General features: G+C 38.4%; 4 protein-coding genes across 14 annotated transcripts in view; 3 read left to right on the top strand and 1 right to left on the bottom strand.

Moving 5' to 3' along the window:
* The window catches only part of LOC111432514 (probable calcium-binding protein CML49), a 3,742-nt gene extending 3,026 nt beyond the window's left edge, over positions 1-716 (bottom strand). The window contains exon 1 of one of the 2 annotated variants that reach the window (XM_023069437.1): positions 63-716. In XM_023069437.1, the coding sequence (XP_022925205.1) occupies positions 63-639 (577 nt within the window). In that variant the 5' untranslated portion in view covers positions 640-716. The remainder of the gene's footprint in view (positions 1-62) is intronic. The other variant, XM_023069436.1, reaches the window with a different exon arrangement.
* A 2,481-nt stretch (positions 717-3,197) lies between these two features.
* LOC111432477 (DNA helicase INO80-like) lies at positions 3,198-13,263 on the top strand. Of its 5 annotated transcripts, none has more exons than XM_023069377.1 (23): positions 3,201-3,549; positions 3,772-3,859; positions 3,992-4,376; positions 4,458-4,890; positions 4,984-5,184; positions 5,308-5,418; positions 5,942-6,357; positions 6,467-6,575; positions 6,659-6,739; positions 6,813-6,985; positions 7,162-7,287; positions 7,484-7,645; positions 7,729-7,786; positions 9,093-9,320; positions 9,418-9,564; positions 9,810-10,364; positions 10,456-10,713; positions 10,803-10,910; positions 11,053-11,147; positions 11,249-11,405; positions 11,529-11,726; positions 11,822-11,977; positions 12,649-13,263. In XM_023069377.1, the coding sequence occupies exons 1-23, from the start codon at positions 3,493-3,495 to the stop codon at positions 12,880-12,882; spliced, it is 4,536 nt and encodes a 1,511-aa protein (XP_022925145.1). In that variant the 5' UTR covers positions 3,201-3,492; the 3' UTR covers positions 12,883-13,263. The 5 variants fall into 5 exon arrangements, with proteins under 5 accessions (XP_022925142.1, XP_022925143.1, XP_022925145.1 ...); XM_023069376.1 differs by having other exon boundaries at positions 3,754-3,859; XM_023069374.1 differs by lacking the exon at positions 12,649-13,263 and having other exon boundaries at positions 3,198-3,549; positions 3,754-3,859; positions 11,822-12,341.
* Positions 13,264-13,921: 658 nt separating this feature from the next.
* On the top strand, positions 13,922-19,677 carry LOC111432442 (39S ribosomal protein L46, mitochondrial-like). Of its 6 annotated transcripts, XR_002708638.1 has the most exons (8): positions 13,977-14,073; positions 14,165-14,317; positions 14,574-14,639; positions 17,292-17,366; positions 18,758-18,887; positions 18,962-19,084; positions 19,214-19,450; positions 19,488-19,677. XR_002708638.1 is itself a non-coding variant. In XM_023069331.1 (7 exons), exons 2-7 carry the CDS (start codon positions 14,166-14,168, stop codon positions 19,355-19,357), a joined length of 690 nt encoding a protein of 229 aa, XP_022925099.1. In that variant the 5' UTR covers positions 13,922-13,998; position 14,165; the 3' UTR covers positions 19,358-19,677. The 6 variants fall into 6 exon arrangements, 5 of the variants coding, with proteins under 5 accessions (XP_022925099.1, XP_022925100.1, XP_022925098.1 ...); XM_023069331.1 differs by having other exon boundaries at positions 13,922-13,998; positions 19,214-19,677; XM_023069332.1 differs by having other exon boundaries at positions 13,922-13,998; positions 14,160-14,317; positions 19,214-19,677.
* A 394-nt stretch (positions 19,678-20,071) lies between these two features.
* Positions 20,072-23,931, top strand: LOC111432443. Its single transcript, XM_023069334.1, has 4 exons — positions 20,072-20,216; positions 23,273-23,315; positions 23,496-23,587; positions 23,679-23,931. The coding sequence occupies exons 1-4, from the start codon at positions 20,136-20,138 to the stop codon at positions 23,757-23,759; spliced, it is 297 nt and encodes a 98-aa protein (XP_022925102.1). The 5' UTR covers positions 20,072-20,135; the 3' UTR covers positions 23,760-23,931.
* The last annotated feature ends 146 nt before the right edge of the window (positions 23,932-24,077 follow it).

Raw genomic sequence — 24,077 nt, 5'->3', positions numbered from 1 at the left:
TTTTTTTTTTTTTTTTTTTTTTGTTCATCATTACTGTTGTTGATTTAAGAAACTAAAAATCACATGAAATTTCCTATTTCCAGGGCAAACAAAAAGGCGATAGAGGGAGTAAGTAAGATTACCGATCTTCCTTGTGTTCGTGTTGGTGAAATGGTACATGAGGAGATGAACAGTTCTGATGCTAAACCTCTGATTATACGAAGATAGAACACCTTGCAACTCCTTATCATCAATAAACCCGCTCCCATCCTGATCGGCTACTTGAAAACAAGTAACAATGCTCGGATCAGTACCAGGCGGAAAAGCCGAGGGCAAGAGTGAGGCGAAAGGGCTTCCATAAGCAGATGGCGGTGGATAACCATGACCGCCGTAAGACTGATGACTTCCACCAACTCCGCCGTGAGACTGATTAGGCTTGTCCTTGTGCGGTTTTTCACTCGGATTTGACCCGTAAGGTGCCGACGGTGCGCCGTATGGCGCAGCCACCGGAGCGTACGGCTGCTGAGAATGAGGCGGAGGATGTTGCGAGCCGTAGGGTGAAGAACCGTAGGGCTGAGCCGTCGGTGGTGGAGCTCCGTAACCACCGGCGCCGCCGTAGCCGTAACCGTAACCGGAAGGCTGATTTGGATAACCCGACATTTTTTTTCTCCCAAGCAAAAAAGCAAACTAAATTGAAGGAGCTGATCCCAAGTAGATGTAATAAATTGAAAGTCTTCATCTGGTGGAGGGTTTATATAGAGATTGGATGGTGTGATTGTCCACATCAATTTCAAGATTATAAAAAATAGAGAGAAGATAGCTTTTTTTTTTATTAATGGTATTACGAAAATGCCATATCCATAATTGATGACAAATTTAAAAGGTGAGTCTAAATTAATTATAAAGTATGAAATTTATATTTAACATTAAATTAATTTTAAATAGTTAGGTGAAGTTTGTAAAATATCTTAATAATTGAAAATGACGTATTTACCCTCTCAATCTAACTCCAAAAGCTTTGAAAAATGTTTATAAATTATTTATCAATTTAATATTTAACAAAATTTATTGAGCTGTAAAAAAATAAAATTTAAATATATATCTAATAAATAAATTAAAATTTAAGTGACAACAGCACTAAATTTAAATAAATAAATACTTGTTTGAAGTAAAATATATACATATATATATATATATATATATATATATATCATCTTTGTAATATCATTTTTGTTATTTATCCGAATTTGTTAAACTCCAATTTAAAAAGAGGGGTAATATTGTAAATTAGGATATGAACGTGGCGCGTAAAAGTTGGCAGAAATGCAGCGCGTGGAGGCAGGTGTTGATTACTTGAGAGTTTTGCGCGTACGGAGTCTGATCTGGTGGAAGGCACGACAAAATTTAGAAATTAATTTGAATTTGTATGTCAATAATAATACGCGCTCTTTACGGTCAATAATACTACGCGCTCCGCTGGCTGCTTCTCCCTTCTTTCTTATTTCTTCAAAGCGAAGGAATAAAAGAATCCCCCCGTATTTGAATTTTGATGGCTTTAATAAAATGACAACAATACCCACGTTCCACCCATGACTACAAACCCTTTGACTTTTTCCTTTTTAAGTAAAATAAAAGTCAACGCTCAAAAAATATGTTCTATCCAACAACTAACAATTTTAGTCTTTATCCTACAAATATTATTAAAATTAATGTAATTATAAAGACTAAGTCGTTACCTAATAAAAACTAATAATTAGATTAGAGATGTTCACGGGGATGGAGACAGGTACGAGGACTCCAACCTCGTTTAGCTAACGAGAGAAATCTTTTTTTTGCTACCCGTCCTCTCATTCGGGGAAGGTTCCCCAGGGCCCCGACTTATGTAGACATCTCTAGCTAATCTTAGGAATGATGTAAAAAATATCTTTTTCAACTCATACCTCCCGACTCCTCCTCGCTATTGCTCAATCTTGTTCGACTCATGTAGTTCACTTTCCTTTTCCCCCTCTAAGTTGTCCTACCAATACATTACGCGCATTCTATAGATATCATAAATATTGTTTGGGAGCTTGAAGCAACTTACCATATGGTTCGACATCGATTTAGTTATCGACTTATCGCTTTAATTTTGAAGTTTACGGTTTAATTCGATAGAATCAAAAATTAAAATGATCAAATATATTATTTTATGTTCTAGTAGGGCAATTAATTCCTGAGTTATTTCAAACGTTTCGTTTTTATGTGAATAAAGTGAACAATTAACCCATTTTATTGTGTTGTACTAATTTTCGGGTGGTGCATTGATGCCATTTAGTAGAGTAGTTTATTCACTTATATATATATGAGATCCTACATCGTTTGGAGAGGGGAACGAAACATTCTTTATAACGGTATGAAAACCTCTCTCTAGCATACGCATTTTAAAAATTGTGAGGCTGACGACGATACATAACAAGCCAAAATGGACAATATCTACTCGTAGTGAGCTTGAGTTGTTACAAATGATATAAAAGTCAGACACTAAATTGTGTGCTAGCGAGGACGCTACGCCCTCGAGGAGGGTGGATTGTGAGATCTTACATCGATTAGAGAGGGGAACGAAACATTTCTGATAACAATGTGAAAACCTCTTCCTAACAGATACGCTACAAATCATGAGCTAACTCAAAGTTGTAGGTTTACCCCACGTTACACCACCTTTAGCTAGTCGGGAAGGTCACATACCTAATAACTTTGATGCCTTTGTCTATTGTGAGCTAACTAACAAGTTGCCTTTACATGTGATATGGGAAAAGTAGTCACCTAGAGTTGGCAAGTGAGCGTTTTTGTAGGCTCGTTTATGGTGTGTTGATATACCTTTTCATTTAAGGTTTTTTTTTGGTTCTTCCTGTTTGTCTCGTGATTTCCAACAAAAAAAAAAAAAACCCTCCAAATGCATTATTCGATAATGCACACTGTCGTCAATTTCATGTCACTTACCTCGAAGTTCCGACAAGCATTTGATTGTCTCAAATTCAATCAATTGTCGTCTACGGGAGTTAAAAACACCTAGTAATTAAGTGTTTATACACCTAGTAATTAAGTGTTTAACACGAGTGATGTAATAAATTTAAGTGAGTTTAGTTAAGTTTTAAGAATTTGTTAATATTCACATAAATTATGAATATGAAATAAACTTGAAATAATAACTATAATTCACCCAAAAAAACAAAAAAAACAACCGGCGTTACCGGCCAACCTTTCAAAGACACGGCGGCGACGAGCGGTTTTAATACCAAATGTCGCAAAACCGGCGCACGTTAGCGACGCCTCTCCTTCTTCGTCTTCCTTATCCTGCGCCGTCCTTCTCAACACTGCGTCGTCGTCCCCACTCTCAGTTCCCAAAATCCCAATCCTTTCCTAGGGTTAGGGTTTCCACTTTCTCTCTCATCTACACTATTCTTCCGATGCAATTCGCAGATTCTGCGTCCCGTTTCTCTGGTTTTCACTCGCTTCCTCGTCGTCATTTTTCACATGGACCGTCACAGGCAATCCAAGGACTTGTTCTACTCCAACCTCTTCAACCTTGAGGTTTCCCATCTCCCTTTCTGCTTCTTTTTCGCAATGTTTTTAATTTTTCGAGTTTTTAGGGTTTTGTGTTTGGTGTTCATGCGCTGCCGATTAGTTGCTTTCTTGTTTGTGTTTTAGTAGGGTTGGGTGATTTAATTGTTTTTTTAATGTTTGTTGTTGGGATTGAATGTGGGTTTTAGTCGATTTTTTTTATTTGTTTGAAAGTTTTGGGTCCTGCTGCAGCCATTGGTGAACTTCCAACTTCCGCAACCAGAGGATGATTTTGATTATTATGCTAATAGTAGTCATGATGAGAGCAGAGATAGCCCAGGTACATGTTTTTGTGATTAAATCTGTGATATCTGATTCGCCCCCTACTTGCAAATGTACTAGAGATGGAAGATTATGGCTATAAATATATTTTTCTTGAAGAGGGTGTGTACTGATGGTGGATGAATATCAGGTAGAACAATTACAACACAGGGTAATGGTACCATGACTAAGAGAGAGTTGAGCTTGGTGAGAAAAAGAAGGCAGTCCCTGAACAGTGAGGAGGAGGAGGATCATGGTGCGAACGATTACTACGGGACGCACGTCACTGAAGAGCGGTATCGGCAAATGCTTGGAGAACACATTAAGAATTATAAGCGAAGGTCTAAACACCCATCTCCCATGCCTGCACGTATGGGTAATTCAGTGTCCAAAGGTAACTCAAGTTTAAGAGCTAGGAGGTCAGGGAGTGAACAACATGAAGGATTTCTTGAAATGGAAACAGCAAATGATTATAATCCTCATAGACCAGGAATTCATCATGATCCGGATTTTGCTTCGCTGCTTACCCCTAACAGGTTTTCTTTTTTAAATGATTATCTCAAGAGTGAGAAGTCTTTTAGTTTTGTCATCATTTTAAGATCTTTATGTTCTTGCAGAGTAATATATGAGCCTGCATATTTGGATATTGGGGATGGCATCATTTACAAAATTCCCCCAACTTACGCTAAGCTGGCCGCTTCACTGAACTTGCCGAGCTTCTCTGACATCCAAGTAGAGGAAGTTTACTTAGAGGGTACTTTGGATTTGGGGTCTTTAACATCCATGATTGCTGATGACAAAAGATTTGGAAACCGAAGCCAGGCAGGGATGGGGGACCCTCGGCACCAGTATGAATCGCTTCAGGCAAGATTAGATGCCTTGTCAGCTTCAAACTCGTCACAGAAGTTCAGTCTTAAAGTATCTGATATTGGGCTGAATTCATCCATCCCTGAGGGGGCTGCTGGAAGTATAAAGCGAGCTATTTTATCCGAGGGTGGCGTGCTACAAATATATTACGTAAAGGTTTTGGAGAAGGGAGACACTTACGAGGTTTATAATCTGTTATAGTAAATGATCAGTTTTCATTTTTTTCTTCATATTTGGGAGGGATTGGATGTTCATTTCATATATTTTGTACTGCAGATTATTGAACGCAGCTTGCCCAAGAAGCAAAATGTAAAGAAAGACCCTTCTGTCATAGAGAGAGAGGAAATGGAGAAGATTGGAAAAATCTGGGTCAACATTGTAAGGAGAGACTTGCCAAAACATCACCGAAATTTCACAGCATTTCATCGAAAGCAGCTAATTGATGCCAAGAGGTTCTCAGAAATTTGCCAAAGGGAGGCATGTATTATTTATTCCTTATTGGGGTTATGGATTTTGGTTAAACTTTAGCTTCTAGTTATGTACTTTATCTGGAACGTTTGTAGTGTGGTTTCTTGACCACGGTGTCGTTATCTTAAACAGGTGAAAATGAAGGTCAGCAGATCACTTAAAATGATGAGGGGTGCTGCTATTCGGACAAGGAAATTAGCTAGAGACATGTTGCTCTTTTGGAAGCGTATTGATAAGGAGATGGTATTCTTCTTTTCTTTATGAAGTATTTATCTTATTTGGTTGTAAGTAGGGTTTTAAAGTGCGTGTTTAAGCACGCTTTGTTGTGCCTTGATATAAAGTGATGCGACCTTGTAAGACACATGTTTTGGTGTTCCGCTTGTGCCTCGTACCTTTATACTTGGCCTCAATTTCTTGTTCCTAACATCATGGATGAAAATGGACGTAATTCCTATGCTAAGAATCTCTTAGACATTTTCTTTTCTTTTTTGATTCCATGTTTCAAAATTTTCTTCTTTAGATAAAAACTCAACTATCATTGAAAAAGAAAAAAACATGAAGATTATGTTATTTGTTTCACCTCATTAAAGCCTATACTTCCATTTTACGTTAATGCATTACTTCTAGTGTATCGCGCTTTTTGTAATTTTAGTAGATTGGAGAATAAGCCAGATACTCCCCCTCTCCACACGCTTGCCTGCTTTCCACTGCATTCATTCAATAAAACTGTTGAACTGTTAATTAAGGAATTTATTTATTTTTACAGGCAGAAGTGCGGAAAAGGGAGGAAAGAGAAGCTGCTGAAGCTTTGAGACGGGAGCAGGAACTTCGAGAAGCTAAGAGACAGCAGCAGAGGCTCAATTTTCTTATACAACAAACAGAACTTTATAGTCATTTTATGCAGAACAAGTCTAATTTGCATCCTTCTGAAGCTCTGCCTTTGGGAGATGAAAAACCAGATTACCAGGAAGGGACTTGGAACTCAGATAGCATGCCTGCTGAGGAAGAAGATCCTGAGGAGGCTGAACTGAAGAAGGAGGCACTTAGAGTTGCTCAAGATGCAGTCTCGAAGCAGAAAAGGTTAACAAGTGCATTTGATGATGAATGCTCAAGACTACGCCAAGCTTCTGAACCTGATCCAAATGAAGTTGCCGGAGCTAATAACATCGATCTGCTTCATCCGTGAGTTTTCTTTTTCGTTTTTTATAATTAAAATTTTCTTCCCATTTTGGAGTTTGAGGCAATTGCAATATTTTAGTCAAGTTAATGGAACTATATTGTTGTTTGGCAGCTCAACCATGCCTGTAACTTCAACAGTACAGACACCTGAGTTGTTTAAAGGTAGCCTTAAAGAATATCAGCTAAAAGGTCTCCAATGGTTGGTCAATTGTTATGAGCAGGTTGTACGAAGTTCCTGTTAAATGATTATCTTGGATTCTTTTTTGTTGTTAAAAAGTTAAGCTTTAGTGGCATGGTTCTACAGGGTTTAAATGGTATACTTGCTGATGAAATGGGCCTTGGAAAGACCATCCAGGCAATGGTATTTTTGGCTCATTTGGCTGAGGTAATGATCATACTAAGTTCTTTAAGTATTATTTCTTTCTTCGTATTGACTACGATCACTCTTCTCGTATCAGGATAAAAATATATGGGGGCCCTTTCTTGTTGTTGCACCTGCATCGGTCTTGAACAATTGGGTCGATGAAATCAATCGTTTCTGTCCTGACCTGAAAGCTCTTCCATATTGGGGTGGGGTTACAGATCGTGCAATTCTTAGGAAAAAGATTAATCCCAAGAATTTATATCGCAGGTAATCTTAAGTTGTAAATAAAGTAAATTTAAAAGAATAAAACTTAAAGGTGTAGCTCTACTTTTATGATTGAAGTTATATTGCAGGTAATCTTATGCCTGTTCTTTTCTTCCTTTTTCCCCACTTCCATGGATGCTTGTCATCATCTTATTTGTTTTCTTTCTTTATCTGTCTAGGGATGCTGGTTTTCACATCCTCGTTACCAACTATCAGCTACTTGTTGCTGACGAAAAGTATTTTCGGCGTGTTAAGTGGCAATATATGGTATTGGATGAGGCACAGGCAATCAAAAGTTCGACGAGGTTTGTTCCGATTTAGAACCAGTTGGATCAGGATAGGGTGCTATGCTTTTGTTAACATAAAATCGTCTTGCTCGTGCCATGAGTGTTTTAGTAAACAACCAAACAGTTGAATGGTATTAGTCAGCAGAAGCACCACAATTATGACCGTTGTTTTGGCTCTACAGTAATTTGTTATTTTGTTTTCATTAAATTGCAGCATAAGGTGGAAAACACTGCTAAGCTTTAATTGTCGGAACCGCTTGCTGCTTACTGGGACACCTGTCCAGAATAATATGGCCGAGTTGTGGGCCCTTTTACATTTTATCATGCCTACTTTATTTGACAGCCACGAACAGTTCAATGAGTGGTTCTCAAAAGGGTCAGTATCGATTCGTTGAGCTTTGGTGATTTAATCGAACTTTCTAAGTAAATGTTGTCTGATTCATAGGTCTTTCCCTGCAGAATTGAAAATCATGCAGAACATGGGGGTACTTTGAATGAACACCAACTTAACCGCTTGGTAAGTACCTATGTATTAACTTCGGAATCTACCAACTTTGTCACTTTAGTTGTGATATGAAATGAAACTGCTCTAGTAGCAAGTTACATACTCGAAGTTCTTTGTTTAGATTGGGAACGTGTTGCATTTCTGTTTGACCCTTATGAGTCTCCTACTCGAATAAGTCAATATGATAGAAGTTCCTCCCCATTTTATAATATGGAGTTATAAAACTTTTCATGAAGAAAATTTAAAATTTACTTTAGCGTTGATAAAACTAGATGTAGCTTTATTCATCTACCCTCCTGTTGATGGAAAAGAGTTTGTTGGGTCAACAAATTTGAGATCTCATATCGATTGGGGAGGAGAACGAAACATTCTTTATAAGGGTGTGGAAACCTCTCCTTAGCAGACGCGTTTTAAAAACCTTGAGGGTAAGCCTGAAAGGGAAAGCCCAAAGAGAACAATATTTGGTAGTGGTAGACTTGGGCCGTTACAGTTGGTATCAGAGCCAGACATCGGGCGATGTGCCAGTGAGGAGGCTAAGCCCTGAAGGGGGATAGACACGAGGCGGTGTGCCAGCAAGGACACTGGGCCTCGAAGAGGGGGTGGATTGTGAGATCTCACATCGGTTGAGGAGGAGAACGAAACATTCTTTATAAGGGTGTGGAAACCTCTCCTTAGCAGACGCGTTTTAAAAACCTTGAGGGTAAGCTCGAAGGGAAAGCCCAAAAAGAACAATATTTGGTAGTGGTAGACTTGGACCGTTACAGTTGGTATCAGAGCCAGACACCGAGCGATGTGCCAGTGAGGAGGCTAAGCCCTGAAGGGGGGTGGACACGAGGCGGTGTGCCAGCAAGGACACTGGGCCTCGAAGAGGGAGTGGATTGTGAGATCTCACATCGGTTGGGGAGGAGAACGAAACATTCTTTATAAGAGTGTGGAAACCTCTCCCCAACAGACGTGTTTTAAAAACCTTGAGGGGAAGCCCGAAAGGGAAAACCCAAAGAGGACAATATCTGCTAGCGGTGGACTTGAGCTGTTACAACAAATGGCCGTAGAATTGCTTTCTAATATTCCTTCATTTTTTGTGTGGCCTATCTTATATATTCATCATATCTTGTAAGAAAGTTTGAAACAAGGGACGTCTCGTAATCAAGAGATCATTGTTCTTTAACTAGTTTGGATCATAAAGCCTTCTTAGACATATTTTGTATTAGTAAATGGAATTTGGATTATGGAAGGAATCAGGTATTGGAGTTATAAACGATTCAGTATGTTGCAATGCACTTTGTTGACTTATGTTTTTCTCATTTTTCTTAAACAGCATTCAATACTAAAACCTTTTATGTTGCGGAGAGTAAAAAAAGATGTAGTCTCTGAGCTTACTAAAAAGACTGAGATTACAGTGCATTGCAAGTTAAGTTCTCGGCAGCAAGCTTTTTATCAAGCTATCAAGAATAAGATATCTCTTGCTGGGTTGTTTGACAGCAATAGGCATATTAATGGGAAGAAAGCTCTCAGTCTTATGAACATTGTCATTCAGCTAAGAAAGGTATTTCATCTCTCTATCTCCACACGCACGCGCACACACGAAGTACCTTTTTTTATAACGATAATTAGAGAAATATTTTAACCGGGTAAATGGATAGGTATGCAATCACCCAGAGTTGTTCGAAAGGAACGAGGGAAGCACGTACTTATACTTTGCAGACATTCCAAATCCTCTTTTGCCCCCTCCTTTTGGGGAACTTGACGACGTACACTACTCGGGAGGCCACAATCCCATAGAGTTCAAGGTACTTCCACTTTTGCCTCTAATCTTAACATTTATTTTGTATAATTTAATTTTTTTTAAGCTATAAACATATCACTTATCTCTCAGATTTATTTCGTGTGTATTTTGTTTAACATCGTTCATCATTAGGGTCTCTGTATATGCATAATACGTCAGCATGAATATTATCGTTTAGTTCTCCAATTTACTCGCTTTTATCCAAAGGAATGACTAATAGTTGTTTTAATCTGATTATTTGATTATTAGTTACCGAAACTGGTCCACCAAGACGTTCTTCAAAGTTCAAAATCATTTGCAGTTGCACATGGCATTGGAGGATATCTTCAGAAACATTTTAACATATTTTCTTCGGAAAACGTTTATCGATCCATATTCATGCAAGGAGACTATTTACGTCAGTCATATCGTCAAAGTGGTACTTTTGGTTTCACCCATTTGATGGATCTATCCCCTGCAGAAGTTATGTTTTTGGCCAATGGTTCTTTTCTAGAACGGCTACTTTTTTCCATAACGAGATGGGACCGGCAATTTCTCGATGAAATCGTGGGATTCATTATGGAATCTATTGATGATGATGATCCAGAAAATGGTTCTCTCGAGCAGGGAAAAGTGCGCGCCGTTACAAGACTGTTGTTGATGCCTTCCATATCTCAGACTAACTTGCTCCGGAGAAAACTCGCAACAGGGCCTGGTGATGCTCCTTTTGAGGCTTTAATCATTCCTCAACGGGAGAGGCTTCAGTCCAACGTTGGGCTTCTTCACGCAGCATACACGTTTATTCCAAGGATTCGAGCTCCACCGGTATATTTTTTCAAGAAACTAAAACTTGGTGAAATGGTTTTTATCATTTAACGTACTTATTTAATGTTTTGTCGCTACATCTATTTTGCAGATAGGTATTCACTGCTCAGATAGAAGCTTTACTTACCGAACGGTTGAACAATTGCACGATCCTTGGGTTAAGAGATTGTTTATCGGCTTTGCACGAACATCTGACTTTAACGGACCAGGGAAGCCAAACGAACCCCACCCTTTGATTCAAGAGATTGATTCTGAAATACCAGTTTCCCAGCCTGCTCTTCAGTTGACGTACGGTATTTTCGGGTCCTCTCCTCCAATGCAAAGTTTTGATCCAGCAAAGTTGCTCACGGTTGGTGTTTTTTTCTCTTCTCATTTTACATTGACTTCAAGGAATGTTTAAGTAGGGTTCTGTAAGGAATTTATGTTAATTTTATATAGGACTCTGGGAAGCTACAAACACTCGATATATTACTGAAACGCTTGCGAGCCGAAAATCATCGTATACTCCTGTTTGCTCAAATGACAAAAATGTTGAATATTCTCGAGGTATTCATTCTTCTTCGGTATTGTTCTTGACTACTTGAAACTTTAAAACAAGACAATACCTTTTTATAAGCGCCTCGACATTATTGTTTAACAAGGTTTCTGGAGTTCGTTTGCTCGCTTTTACAATTACATGTTTCTGCAGGATTACATGAATTATCGAAAATATAAATACCTTAGACTCGATGGATCCTCCACTATAATGGATCGTCGAGATATGGTCAGGGAATTCCAACTTCGGTATGGACTCACTTGACGTCGAAATGATGGTTATTACATCGTTTTCTACTTTCAGAATCTGTTATTTTGTAATGCAATCATGTTATATTTTTTTTTTGTAGGAATGATATTTTTGTGTTCTTATTGAGCACAAGAGCTGGTGGACTTGGCATTAACTTAACAGCTGCTGATACTGTCATCTTCTATGAAAATGATTGGAATCCGACATTGGATTTGCAGGCGATGGACAGAGCTCACCGTCTCGGACAGACAAAAGACGTTAGTTTCGTTTCATCGGTGAATTTGAGATTTGGGAAAAACCTGCTTTAATAGAAACTGGGATTGCATAGTTTGACTTTAATTATGCTTTAAACCTTTTTGTGCTTGCAATTTGCTTTGTAGGTCACCGTTTACAGATTGATATGCAAAGAGACAGTTGAAGAGAAGATTCTTGAACGAGCTAGCCAGAAAAACACTGTTCAGCAGCTTGTCATGACGGGCGGCCATGTTCAAGGAGACATCTTAGCTCCTGAGGAGGTCGTTTCTTTACTTCTCGACGATGCGCAGTTGGAGCAAAAATTACGAGAAATACCTATTGTGGTTCGTTCAATTTGTCATCTTTTTCGGCTTGGAAGACGATCTTATATTTATATATTTTTTCCGTCTTTAGTTCCTTAAAATCTCTTTGTTGCTAGGCGAAGGGTAGATATCAGAACAAACAAGCGAAGGGTATAAGAGTTGATGCTGAGGGAGATGCATCCTTGGAGGATCTAATGAACACCGAATCCCGGGGTACTGAATACGACGTTCCATCTCCTGATCCCGAAAAAACTAACTCCAGCACGAAAAAGGTATTGTACTTTCTATGTCTATTATTACTAACAAACCTTAAGGAGAAACTTGAAAGAGAAAGACCAAAGAGGACAACATCTGCTAGCGGTGGGCTTGAGTTGTTACTAATGGTATTAGAGCTAGATACTGGGCGATGTGCGAGCAAGGAGGCTAAGCCCCGAAGGAGGGTGGACACGAGGTGGTGTGCCAGCAAGGACGTTGGGCTCCGAAGGGGGGTGGATTGGGAGTCCCACATCAATTGGAGAAGGGAACGAGTGCCAGCGAGGGCGTTGGACCCTGAAGCAGGGTGGATTGTTATATCCCACATCGGTTAGGGAGGAGGACGAAACATTATTTATAAGGGTGTGGAAACCTCTCCCAAGCAGACACGTTTTAAAAACCTTGAGCAGAAGCCCGAAAGAGAAAGCCTGAAGAAGACAATATCTATTAGCAGTAAGCTTGAGTTGTTACATATATTTTCAAGCCTGAGTACGAATCCATGATCATTCCCGACTTACTCCAGTATATGAAGTTCATCAACGGTTTGAGGATATAGGAGTGAAACCATTGTCGCTCCCATAGTTTTGAATGCCTATATTTTTCTAAACCAACGTGTTAAGGACCAACTTTAAATTGTTTGCTACCTCCCAACCACATTATTGCCTATACATATGTCTGACTATTTGTGCAGAGAAAAGGTGGTTCTGAAAAGCAAAGTTCATCGAAGGCTCGAAGTTTACAAAATATAAACGAAACTACCCCGGTGGTTGAGTTTGACTTGGGTGACTCTCGGCAAAACGTCGAATCTCAAACTCAGAAACCGAAGAGACCAAAGCGACCAACCAAGAGTGTAAATGGAAACCTTGTACCAGCAACAACCTCCACAAACATGGGAATTTCAGAGCAGACTCAATATCCACAATAGCAGCAGCTATATGAGGTTGATTCGACGTGGGCGCTTCATCACCCTACGAAGCAAACGAACTGCGGTCATGGAATTTGATCAGATTGATCATACTGCGTACAACATTGAAGATAAGATGGTATAATTCATCCTTCACGCTCGTGTCATGTCCTGGCATCTACACAGGTATCGTGAATGTTGTCCAGGTCCCGATCGGAGGATTGCGAGAGCTTGTCGTGTCGTGTACATATTGAGCTTATCGCCATCACACTTTCAATTGAAGATTTGAAGGTAACCAAAATCTTCTGTAATATTTTCCCCCTCATTTTGGCGGGAAAATCCTCTGTAATTATATCAATATTTGTACAGATATATATATATACATTTATGAGCTTCGTTTAAGAAGCTATGTTCTTGCGCTATCTATTGAGATGAGTCTTTAGGGTCGGGAAATGTAAATACATATGACATGTCTATGACTATTGGTGGGACCTAAATCCATGAATGGTCTTGGGTCCTACATTATATTTTGGACTGTCGGTGTATTAACTTGACTACACATGACCTACGTACATGCACAAGGACTCACCAGACGAATATCCATCCTCTCTAAGCCTAACTATTGGCATGCGCATGCCCCCCCGCATATTGAAACCACAGGAGACATTAAATACAACATGCTTGAAATCTCACCACGTGAGAGAAAATAGTAGTGCAATGATATGGTGCAACGTACATCATTTGTATTTTCATGTAACTCACATCTATGCTTTTTCTTCTGGTTCATGCTCTCGCCTTCGTTTTCACTTGGTTGGTGTCACTATCCCTCGTGTTCAACGACATTGTTGTCTTCCTTCGGTTTGTGCTGCAGCCACCTTCCTAGATTTTGCAAACCCTCTCCGAATTTTAAAAACATAAAATACGTACATTTAATTTAAAAATATCTTATTTAAATTAATTTTTAAAAACATATATTTATTTCTGCAAAAAAAAAAAATTATGTCATTTCCAAAAGGAGCCCAGTGATTAAAATCAGCCCAAACCCATAGTTGACGGAAGCTCCGGCGGCCCAATTATGAACTGAGGAGATTTAGCAAGCACAACCCTCGCCGTCGACGGTCACCCTCTTGTTCTCAGGTGAATACATCTCGTTCAAAGTTAGCTTATGAATGGTTGTACAAGATCGTCTAGGTCTGTTCTTAGAGCTTCAATGCAAGTTCTCTTATCATCTCAAAATTTATTGTGTGGTTTGTGAATGGTTGTTTCTTTTCCTCTAATCGGTTTTTGGATTCATGAAGTTCAGAATGCAGAGCTCGTTTAGTTTAGCCGGTCAGCTGGTGAAGAGGCGAGGATTTTCGACGAATTCCGAGAAAATTGTGGCGTCTGTTCTGTTCGAGAGGCTTCCAGTCGTGATTCCGAAGATTGATCCTGTTGTCTATGCGTTTCAGGAGTTCAAGTAAGTTTGTTTTCTTGTGTTTCTCTGTTTAATTTCTAAGAACTGAGGAATCTTGAAAATGGGAAAAATAAAATTAAGGAAACTGGGAGTATGTCTCGACTTGATATCCATCAGAACGGGGATTAATCAGGAAAAGGAATTCGAACGACATGATTAGTGTGATAGAGCTATGAGCTCGCACTAAAATCAAGTAACATTGGCATGGCATACGCTTCGCAGAAACAGTTTTCTGATACATCTGCTTGATTGGGCTCAGGTTTAGGTGGCAACAGCAATATCGACGCAGATATCCTGATGAATTTCTAGATAAAGCTAATGCCAGGTAAATGATCTACCATTTCGTTATGCTGTGTCCACTACATGATTTTGTTTTATGAGTTCTTTTAATTTATCTTTTTCAACTTTCTTTTTAATTCTTGTGCTATTTTAAGCACCATGTTCTGTATAGTGCTCTTTTAATCTATTTTTCATCTAATATCATTATCAGTGACAATTGAAGTAGCTATATATTAGGTATCATATTTGAGCTTATTTTATTCTTAAAGATGTAGGACAATTTTTTGTGGGCTACTAGGGTCGTGCCAGTTGAGTCCAAACTTTGAACAACACTTTCTAAGGTTCCTTTCCATTACAGTGAGTTTTAACGGATTATAATGCTCGATGATAGTGTTTCCATATACATGGTGCAAAAGAATTTTGAAAAACTGAAGTAATACCTTCGGAGTGTAACGACCCTAATTTCCAATTAAAATCAAGGTTGCCACTGGTTCAATCCGATCTAGGATGTCGAAGGGTCTGATGAAGCGAGGGGCTCAGCTTGCCCTTTCGTCAACCTCAAGACACCTTCCATTGGGGTCACCTTCAAAAAAATACTTTATCGCCTACTTCGAACTCCAGATTCCTATGCCTCACGTTGACATAACTTTTCTGCCTACTTTGAGTCGTATGCATTCTTGCCCATGATCTTTTGTACGACCTCATTGATGGCTTTGACTAATTCTGGCCCTAACAACTCATGTTCGCCTACTTCGTCCTAGCACATCGGGGTCTTGCACCGCTTTCCACATAAAGCTTCAAACTGTGCCATAACGATAGTTAGCTTGGAAACTGTTGTTGTAGGTGAACTCCATAAGGTGCAATTTTGGGTTTCAGCTACCTGCGAAATCCAACACGCAGGCACGTAACATGCCTTCCCAAATTTTGTTCGCACGTTCAGTCTGACCATCTCTCTGTGAGTGGACGATAATACAAAAGATAAGATAAGAATGTGTAGGGCTTAGAGTAGACAGAACAGTTATACTGATGTAAGGCGTAGGAATCTAGAGTTCGAAGTAGGCAATAAAGTATTTTTGAAGGTGGTCTCAATAAAAGGTGTCTTGAGGCTCTGGTGAAAGGGCAAGCTGGGACCACGCTTTAACGAACCCTTCGACATCCTATATAAAATTGGACTACTGGTGACCTTGATTTTAATAGAAAATTATGGTTGTTGCAGTTGGTTGAGCTCTGGGCTTTTAGATTCTGTAAGCTAACCTATGATGTAGGCGCAAAATGTTTCCCATGGCCTTGCAGCGAACGCTTTGTCACCGTCAAGTATGCCTTACGAAAGATACTAAGACCATGTTGTTTTGTTATGTTATTTACCTTTTATGGCATACAAATGTTAATTTATGTATTAATGGTGTTTAGATTTAACAAGATTTTTACTGTGAATGTCTAATTATAGGCTCATGAAAAGAGGTTAGCAGGCTACTTAATACTTGTATACTCATGAAAAGGATTTTTCTAAGGGAAGTTAGATGTCTATAATCAATAGACTCGAAACATAGTTAAATGATGTAGAACTATGACCTAGAGATGAAAAGGATGTACCCACGTTTTCTACTAAATGACTTCATGACCAAGTAGGCTTGATAGGTAGTAAGATCCTATAGGGTACTATGGATATCAAGAGTGGTAGCGTCGAAGGAAAATTTCATCACCACAAAGAACGTAACTATGAAATCATAGTGTTGGTATGAGCATGGAAAAGAGTGATTTGGACTTACCAAACGGAAATTTATGAGCTAACACCATGAAAGTTCAAATACTATATACTCAAACTGATTTGTGAATGTCACGAGTGTTTTTAATGGAATTTAAGTTCTGGAAGTAGAGGTCAAGACCATTATATGATGTTTGATGAAATGATAGGTTCAAAACATGATTGCATGTAATTGCATTTCTTGACTCTAACAATGGGGTTACTTATTGAGTATTATAAATAATACTCAAGCCACGTGCTATACTCTTATTTTCCAGGTAAAGGTAAGACACCCCTGCACTGATGACGACATCGTGGTGACGGCCATGGGACTGAAGCTAGGATAGATGAATTCATGTTGTTGGTAGCTCTTAGGTTAGATGAGGACATTTTTTTATTCTTTTCTTATTTTATATAAAATTTCATGTTAATTATTTTTCTCTATATTGTTTAAAGATTTTATTACGAATGCTTTAAGTCTTCGACATTATTTAGGAAATATTTTGAATGATTTTTTTTTGTAGGGTCTTTTGAAACTTGCCTCTTTTGGTAGCCAAAAGTAATTATAGAAACTTTCCTGTTATACATAGGGTTAAAGTTCACGACTTCCTTGGAGGCTGCTAAGTTGAAGCTTTTTGGTGATGAATCTTAGCGCTTCCGTCAGTAAAGAGCCTAAATTACTGCATTTTTTGGTGGTCAATTTATTTTTTCTTTCGATTATCTGCGGGGATCACTGTAGGTGAAGGATGAGCAACTTTGTAGTTCCCCCTGAATATTATGTTAGTGTATGTCTGTATATAACTATCACTTGTGCAATTAAGATTGGACGTCATCAATATTCAGTTAGCTAATTTTGTGGAGCTTATTGCGCAAACACTAGCTAAATGCAAATACATGACTTTTTTTTTTCTTTTTTTTTTGGCGGTTGTATAACTTGAACTCTGCTGATAACAGGGGAAAAGGTGACTACCAAATTGATTATGTTCCAGCTCCACGGATTACGGAAGCTGACAAAACAAATGATAGGAAGTATGCAGTCCTTTTATTTATTTATTTGGAATTGATAGATTGAAGGTTTCCTTATCAATGCTATTTTGCGGGAAAATAATAATGCAGTTCATGTGCTCTTGTTCTTGTTCATGCTTTATAATTTTCATTGTTGTGAGGAGAGCCTAGTGGAACAACACGGATTTCTGAAGTGACAAAACAAGTGATATGAGGCATGCAGTCTTTTTTATTTATTTAGAATTGATAAATTGAAGGTTTCCTTAACAATGCTACCATCACTATTGGGGGAAAACAAAAACGCAGTCCATGAGCTCTTGTTTTTGTGCATGTTTTATGTCTTCATTATTACGAGGATAGCCTTGTGTTTCTTTATTTACTCTTCCAGTTCGCCAGTGTCCTCTTGCTTCTATTATTTGGTGACCATAAGTTGTGCTGATTTTCTTTTATTCTTGTAACTATATAATGCTATTGTTGTGATAATATCATTGTCTGACTATAATTTTCTTACTTCTGGTTAATCGTGTTTTTCTTTTCCTGCAATTCTTTGATGCAACTGTCTTGATAATTGTACTGCACCTTTTTGAGATCTCAACGGCCCAAGCCCACCGCTAGCAAATATTGTCCTCTTTGGTCTTTCTCTTTCGGGCTTCTCCTCAAGGTTTTTAAAATGCGTCTGCTAGGGAGAGGTTTCCACACCCTTATGAAGAATGTTTCGTTATCCTCCCCAATCGATGTGGGATATCTCAATCTGCTCCCTTTGAGGCCCAGCGTCTTTGTTGGCACACAGCATCATATCCACCCCCCATTGTGGCTCAACTTTCTTAATGGCACATCGCCTAGTGTCTGGTTCTGATTCTATTTGTAACAGCCCAAGTCCACCTCTAGCAGACATTGTTCTCTTTGGGCTTTCCTTCAAAGTTTTTAAAACGTATCTGCTAAGGAGAGGTTTCTACACCCTTATAAAGAATGTTTCGTTCTCCTCCTCAACCAATGTGTGACTCTGGTGTCTTTGCATATCAAGAGCATGCTGCTACTTTAGGTGTACTCTACTCGTTTACTTTAGTGCTCTTACATCTTTAAAACCAGTGTTCTACTTGATTCATGTTGACCAATTAAACTTGTTTTATCCCTGCGAAAATCCATTCATTTGACTCTTGGGAAAATTGCAAGATATCATTGTCTATCTCATAAATGTTGAAACTATATTACTTGGTTAATCTATCAGACTTATTGGCATCTTTCTTGCTCTCAACTGGAGTTCTTAGATGGTGTCTTTAAAATACAATGTCTCCGTATTTCTCACTGTTGATCTAGAGTTCAGGCTATCTGATCAAAGTCATTAGTTTGCCAGATTCTAAGATCAAAATTGAGGTCCGCATTCTGATTACTTGAATTCTCCTCTTTCCTTTTAGGTCACTGCAGAGAGCACTTGACAGAAGGCTCTACCTTCTTCTCTATGGTACCACTATTGGGGCACCTGATAAGAAACCTGTCTGGCACTTTCCAGAAAAAGTATACGAGACCGAGGAGACACTGCGTAAAGTGAGAGTCGGCTATCAATACTCTTCAGTTTTCTTTCTCATCAATTTTACCCTTCTAACTTTCAAGTTCTGCAGTGTGCAGAGTGTGCCTTAGCGTCCATCCTTGGAGGTCTTTCTCATACATATTTTGTTGGAAATGCTCCTATGGCGCACATGGTTGTACCGCCTACAGAAACTGCACAAGTTTCATCTCTGAGGGTATGTCTTCTACTAAAAATTTATATCATACAAGTTTCAGGAATTTTTGCTCGAACGTAGAGAGTATTACGTTTAGTATAATGTGGTCGTTTACTCGTATTCTTAAACGAAATCTCTCCTCTTTTCCAGAGGTTCTTTTTTAAGTGTCAAGTGATCGCAACCAATAAATTCAATATTGAGAAATGTGAAGATTTTGTGTGGGTTACAAAGGATGAATTGATGGAATATTTTCCTGATCAAGCTGAATTTTTCAAGAAGATGATCATCAGTTGATGCAAGTAGATTGATCATATAAGCCTCATAGATTGTTTCAATCAACAAATTCCTGGTGAGTTTGTAAGTGAAATGGTGGGTCAAGTTATGAACCCCTAAATTATGGGCTGAAGCTGGAGGCTTTGTTTGTTGTTCTGATATAATCTGGATGAACGAGGAAATTTCCTCTTCCTATTCTAAATGGTTCGATCCTCTTATTTTGATTTCTCGAACCAATGAAAGTAATTATTTGTTCATTCTCAAAATTTTGAGTATCGCTTATTTTTACAATATTGTTTCCTAATCATATTTAAGCTAAAAGCTCTAATTTAGAGTTCAAACTTTATAGGTTGTATTAAGTCAGAGATTTTCAATAATATATGTTCTTAATAATTTTTAGCATATAAACTAAATTGAAAACCGGGACGATTAAATAAAATATTATTATGATTATTTTTAACATAATTCAGTATCTCAAATTAAATACAATGCCATGTATAAATATTGTTCATATCCATTTTTTTTTCTTTTTTTAAACATAATTAAGTATTTTCAATTCTTAAATTTTAAAATTTAAAGAAAAAACAAAAATTAACCTTTATAATTTAACATATTACATGTTCCATGACATCAAAAATTAAAACATTCAACATCGTAGTTTAAGGGTATTTTAGTAATTTAACATTAAATTAAATTAAATTAAAAATGTATTTTTATCCCAAGAACATTTGTTTGATGAGACTCAAAGCGCTCTCATAGCATCTTTTCATTTTGAGGTTGAGTTGAAGCTTTTGCGACAATGGCGGAACCATTAAGCGGAGGGAGCCACGATCTCGAGCAGACCTTGAAGCCCTTCTATCGAAGAGCCTCCGAAGCCGAGGTTTGATTGCTAAACCCTTCACTTTTCTCCCATTTTCCCTTCTAAATCGAACGCCTTCTTAGGACGCGCCGCCTCTTATCTTTGTCGCATGGAATTTCATTTTTGGGTGAAATTGATGAATATGTTTTAGGTGTATTTCATTGCAATTACTTTGGATTACTGTTGAAATATTTGAAATGGGTGGGAAAATGAGTGATGAAGTTTAGATTTAGTCTCCTAGATTTTAGAAAGGGAGTTTGATTGAAGTTTTTGGCAGTCAGAGGTACTCCGATTAAGGATAATTTCCAGCTCTAGGGCAGTATGGAGTTAATACTTACTCTTAAGTCGTATCATACCACTCGTTGGAGAAAGTGTCAAGCTGTACACTTATGATGCCTCTCTTAGACCTTACTTTCAAACCATGGTGTATATATGCATGTATATTACCTGTTAGCAGCCAATGTTGTCCTTTTTGGGCTTTCTTTTAAGGTTTTAAAACGTGTTTGCTACGGAGAGGTTTCCACACTCTTATCAAGAATGCTTTGTTCTCCTCCCCAATCGATGTGGGATCTCACAATCCACCTCCCTTTGGGACCCAGCGTCCTCGCCGACACTCGTTCCTTTCTCTAATTGATGTGGAATCCCCCAATTCACTCCCCTTCGGGGCCCAGCGTCCTTGTTGGCACATCGTCCGATGCTAGCTCTGATACCATCGGTAACGGCCCAAGCCCACCGCCAGCAGATATTATTCCTTTTGGGCTTTTCCTTCCTGGCTTCCCCTCAAGGTTTTAAAACGCGTATGTTTGTGTGTTATAAGATATAATGCAGAGCTAGACATTTGTAAGGTGAGCAGATTTCTAGTGTGATACGCTGAGATGTGTATAAAATAGTTCAACATTCATTGTTGTCACAAAAGATCATACTTAGCCATATCAAAGTGTTAGGAGTACTACGATACCCAATCATCCTGAGATAGCCTAGTAGTTATCGGGTTGGAAAAAGTAAAAAAAAAAAAATATATATATATATATATTGTGGACCTTGGAGAGAATTGATTCAAACCCCGTAGTAGCCCTATCCATATCTTAAGATATTAAAATCTTACAAATTTTTTTAACACAAAATGTTGTAGGACGATCGATTGTTCCATGAAATTAGTCAAGGTGTTCGTAATCATACTAAGACGCTCACATTATGTAAGATAGACCTATGAGCAATATGTCTGAGTACTGCTGGCACTGGGCATTTGTGTTGTTATGATGAATGAGTGTGCTCATTAGTGACCATGGAGTTTAGAAATTTTTTTGTGTGTTTGCTTAAGTTTTGGTTCATCTTAGTTAGTGATCTTCTAATGAAATGAAAGCCAAGATTCATTTCTTCTTTAAAATAGATAAAGGCGGGAAACGGCCGAAAACATTCCACATCGGGCACATGGTTAGAGATAGTAAGCTTGTTGCTAGATTGTTTTGCTGACTAATTCATTTAAGTTTTCTACAACCGCGCAAGCCCACCGCTAGCCGATATTGTCCTTTTTAGGCTTTCATTTCAAGGTTTTAAAACATGCATGCTAGGGAGAGGTTTCCACACCCTAGTAAGGAATGCTTTATTCCCCTTTTCAACCGATGTGGGATCTCATAATCCACCCCCTTGGGGGCCAGCGTTATCGCTAGCACATCGCCCAGTATTTAGTTCTGATACCATTTATAACCAAGTAGATATTGTCCTCTTTAGGGTTTTCCTTCAAGGTTTAAAACACGTCTGCTAGGGAAAGGTTTCCACACCCTTATAAGGAATGCTTCGTTCCCCTCTTGAACCAACGTGGGATCTCACATTTTCCCTCTTTTTCTATGTGATTCTATTGATTGTTTTAAAATGCGCAAGGGTAACAATGCACAAATTTGGAGGTTAATTGCAGAGTTAGGCATTTGTATGTCCCAGTGATCTACAAGATATATGTAGAAGACTCGGGCCCAAAAACTGACCTTTTCAAATAGATTAAGGCTGCAAAATATGTTGTCTAAGACTTAGACTAAGGAAACCAAGTGATTAAGTTGTTGTCTTTAGTAGTAAGATTATTTGTCACTTGTAGTCATTAGGAAAATAAGAGGCGAAGAAGCCTTACGAGGGATACTGATCGAACCCGAAATATATTGCAGTGTAAACAAGAAAACGAACTACAGTATTTGAGGTACTTGGAACCTCCCCTCTCTTGAGCATACTAACTCGAGCCTTAATCCAACTAGCTACTGTCTAACTTATTTCTTTCCTACTCTATTTGTTGATAACGAATTACATTAACTACTTGTTACGGCTCAAGCCCACTGCGAGAAGATATTGTTTGCTAACGAAATACATTACCTACTTATAACGGATAATATCTGCTAGCGGTGGGCTTGGGCTATTACAAATGGTATCAGAAGTAGACACTGTGTGGTGTGCCAGCGAGGACAACCCAAAAAGGACAATATCTGCTAGCGGTGGGCTTGGGCTATTACAAATGGTATCAGAGCCAGACATCGGGCGGTGTGCCAGCGAGGATGTTGGGCCTCGAAGGTGGGTGGATTGTGAGATCCCACGTCGATTGGAGAGAGGAACGAGTGCCAGCAAGAATGCTAGGCCTCGAAGGGGGTGAATTATGAGATCCCACATCAATTAGAGAGGGAAACAAGTGTTAGAGAGGACGTTGGGCCTTGGAAGGGGTGGATTGTGAGATCCCACATCGGTTGGAGAGGGGAACAAAACATTTTTTATAAGGGTGTGGAAACCTCTCCCTACCATATACGTTTTAAAAACTGTGAGGCTGACGACCATACGTAACGGGTTAAAGTAGATAATATCTGCTAGCGGTGGGTTTGAGTTATACTACTTCTCTAACTAGTTGCTAATATACCTTTAATACTGTTATAACATTCCTATCAGACAGACCATGATAGGATAGGTAGAGAGTGAGGTGAAATTATTTTTAATCTTGTGCTTGATTTGGTATCAAGTTTTAAAGATTTTTTCTGAAAGTTTAGTTGATTTTGGTTTACCGTTATTATGTATTTGTACTTACGACAATGCGTTTTTATTTTAAGGATCGTTTGTCGAGACTAGAAGCTGCGCTTTTGAGTAAGAAAGGTACGACTCATGGCTGTTTCCCTTTTTAGAGAAACCATACTTTCATAGAGCAAATGAAAGAATTAACTCATGGGTAATTTTTATTTTATTCGAATCACACCAAATCACCAATGACACAAACATGTATGAATGTGGATTTCACATCATGTGTTTCTGATTATCGACAACCCGTCCATCTAGATGCTCACGACGAGGAACATCTTAAAACGATAAGCGAACTCCAGTCGAAGCTAGACAGCGCAAATGAAGCGCTAATTGCAGAACAGAAAAAGGCAAGTAGTATTTGTTTGTTGTTTGTCCATGGGTAGATGAAGAGGTCAAAAAAGAGAAAAATGGACGTTCTTATTTGGGATTATTTTGCAGGCTGAGATGGTTGCTGCAGAAAATGCAAAGCTCCAGTATCGCATACTCCATCTTGTGAGGGCAGCAAGGGGAACACGTTAAAAAGTTGGAGCAAAAATTCATTGACTTTTTTTTTTTTAATTTCCCTTACAATTTTTACAAACTTTTTGGAAGGCCATTGTTGAGATAGTTAGTTCAAGAATTTGAATGAAATTCTTTAGACCACAAATTGGGAGATGAAATTAGGGGTAACCTCTGATTTGATCTTTTTTTTTTTCTTCTTCTTTCTATTTATTAGAGATTATAAACAATTTTTTTTTTCTCTCTTACATTTTAGAATCATTTTTAATATTTTTTTTTTGTTAAAATTAAAAGAATAAACAAAAGGTTTGATCGAACAAAAGTTAATCGTAAGTTTTA

The sequence above is a fragment of the Cucurbita moschata genome, unplaced genomic scaffold, assembly GCF_002738365.1.
Source record: "Cucurbita moschata cultivar Rifu unplaced genomic scaffold, Cmos_1.0 Cmo_Scf00038, whole genome shotgun sequence".
Taxonomy (NCBI): domain Eukaryota; kingdom Viridiplantae; phylum Streptophyta; class Magnoliopsida; order Cucurbitales; family Cucurbitaceae; genus Cucurbita; species Cucurbita moschata.
This window is presented reverse-complemented; position numbering and strand designations above follow the sequence as displayed.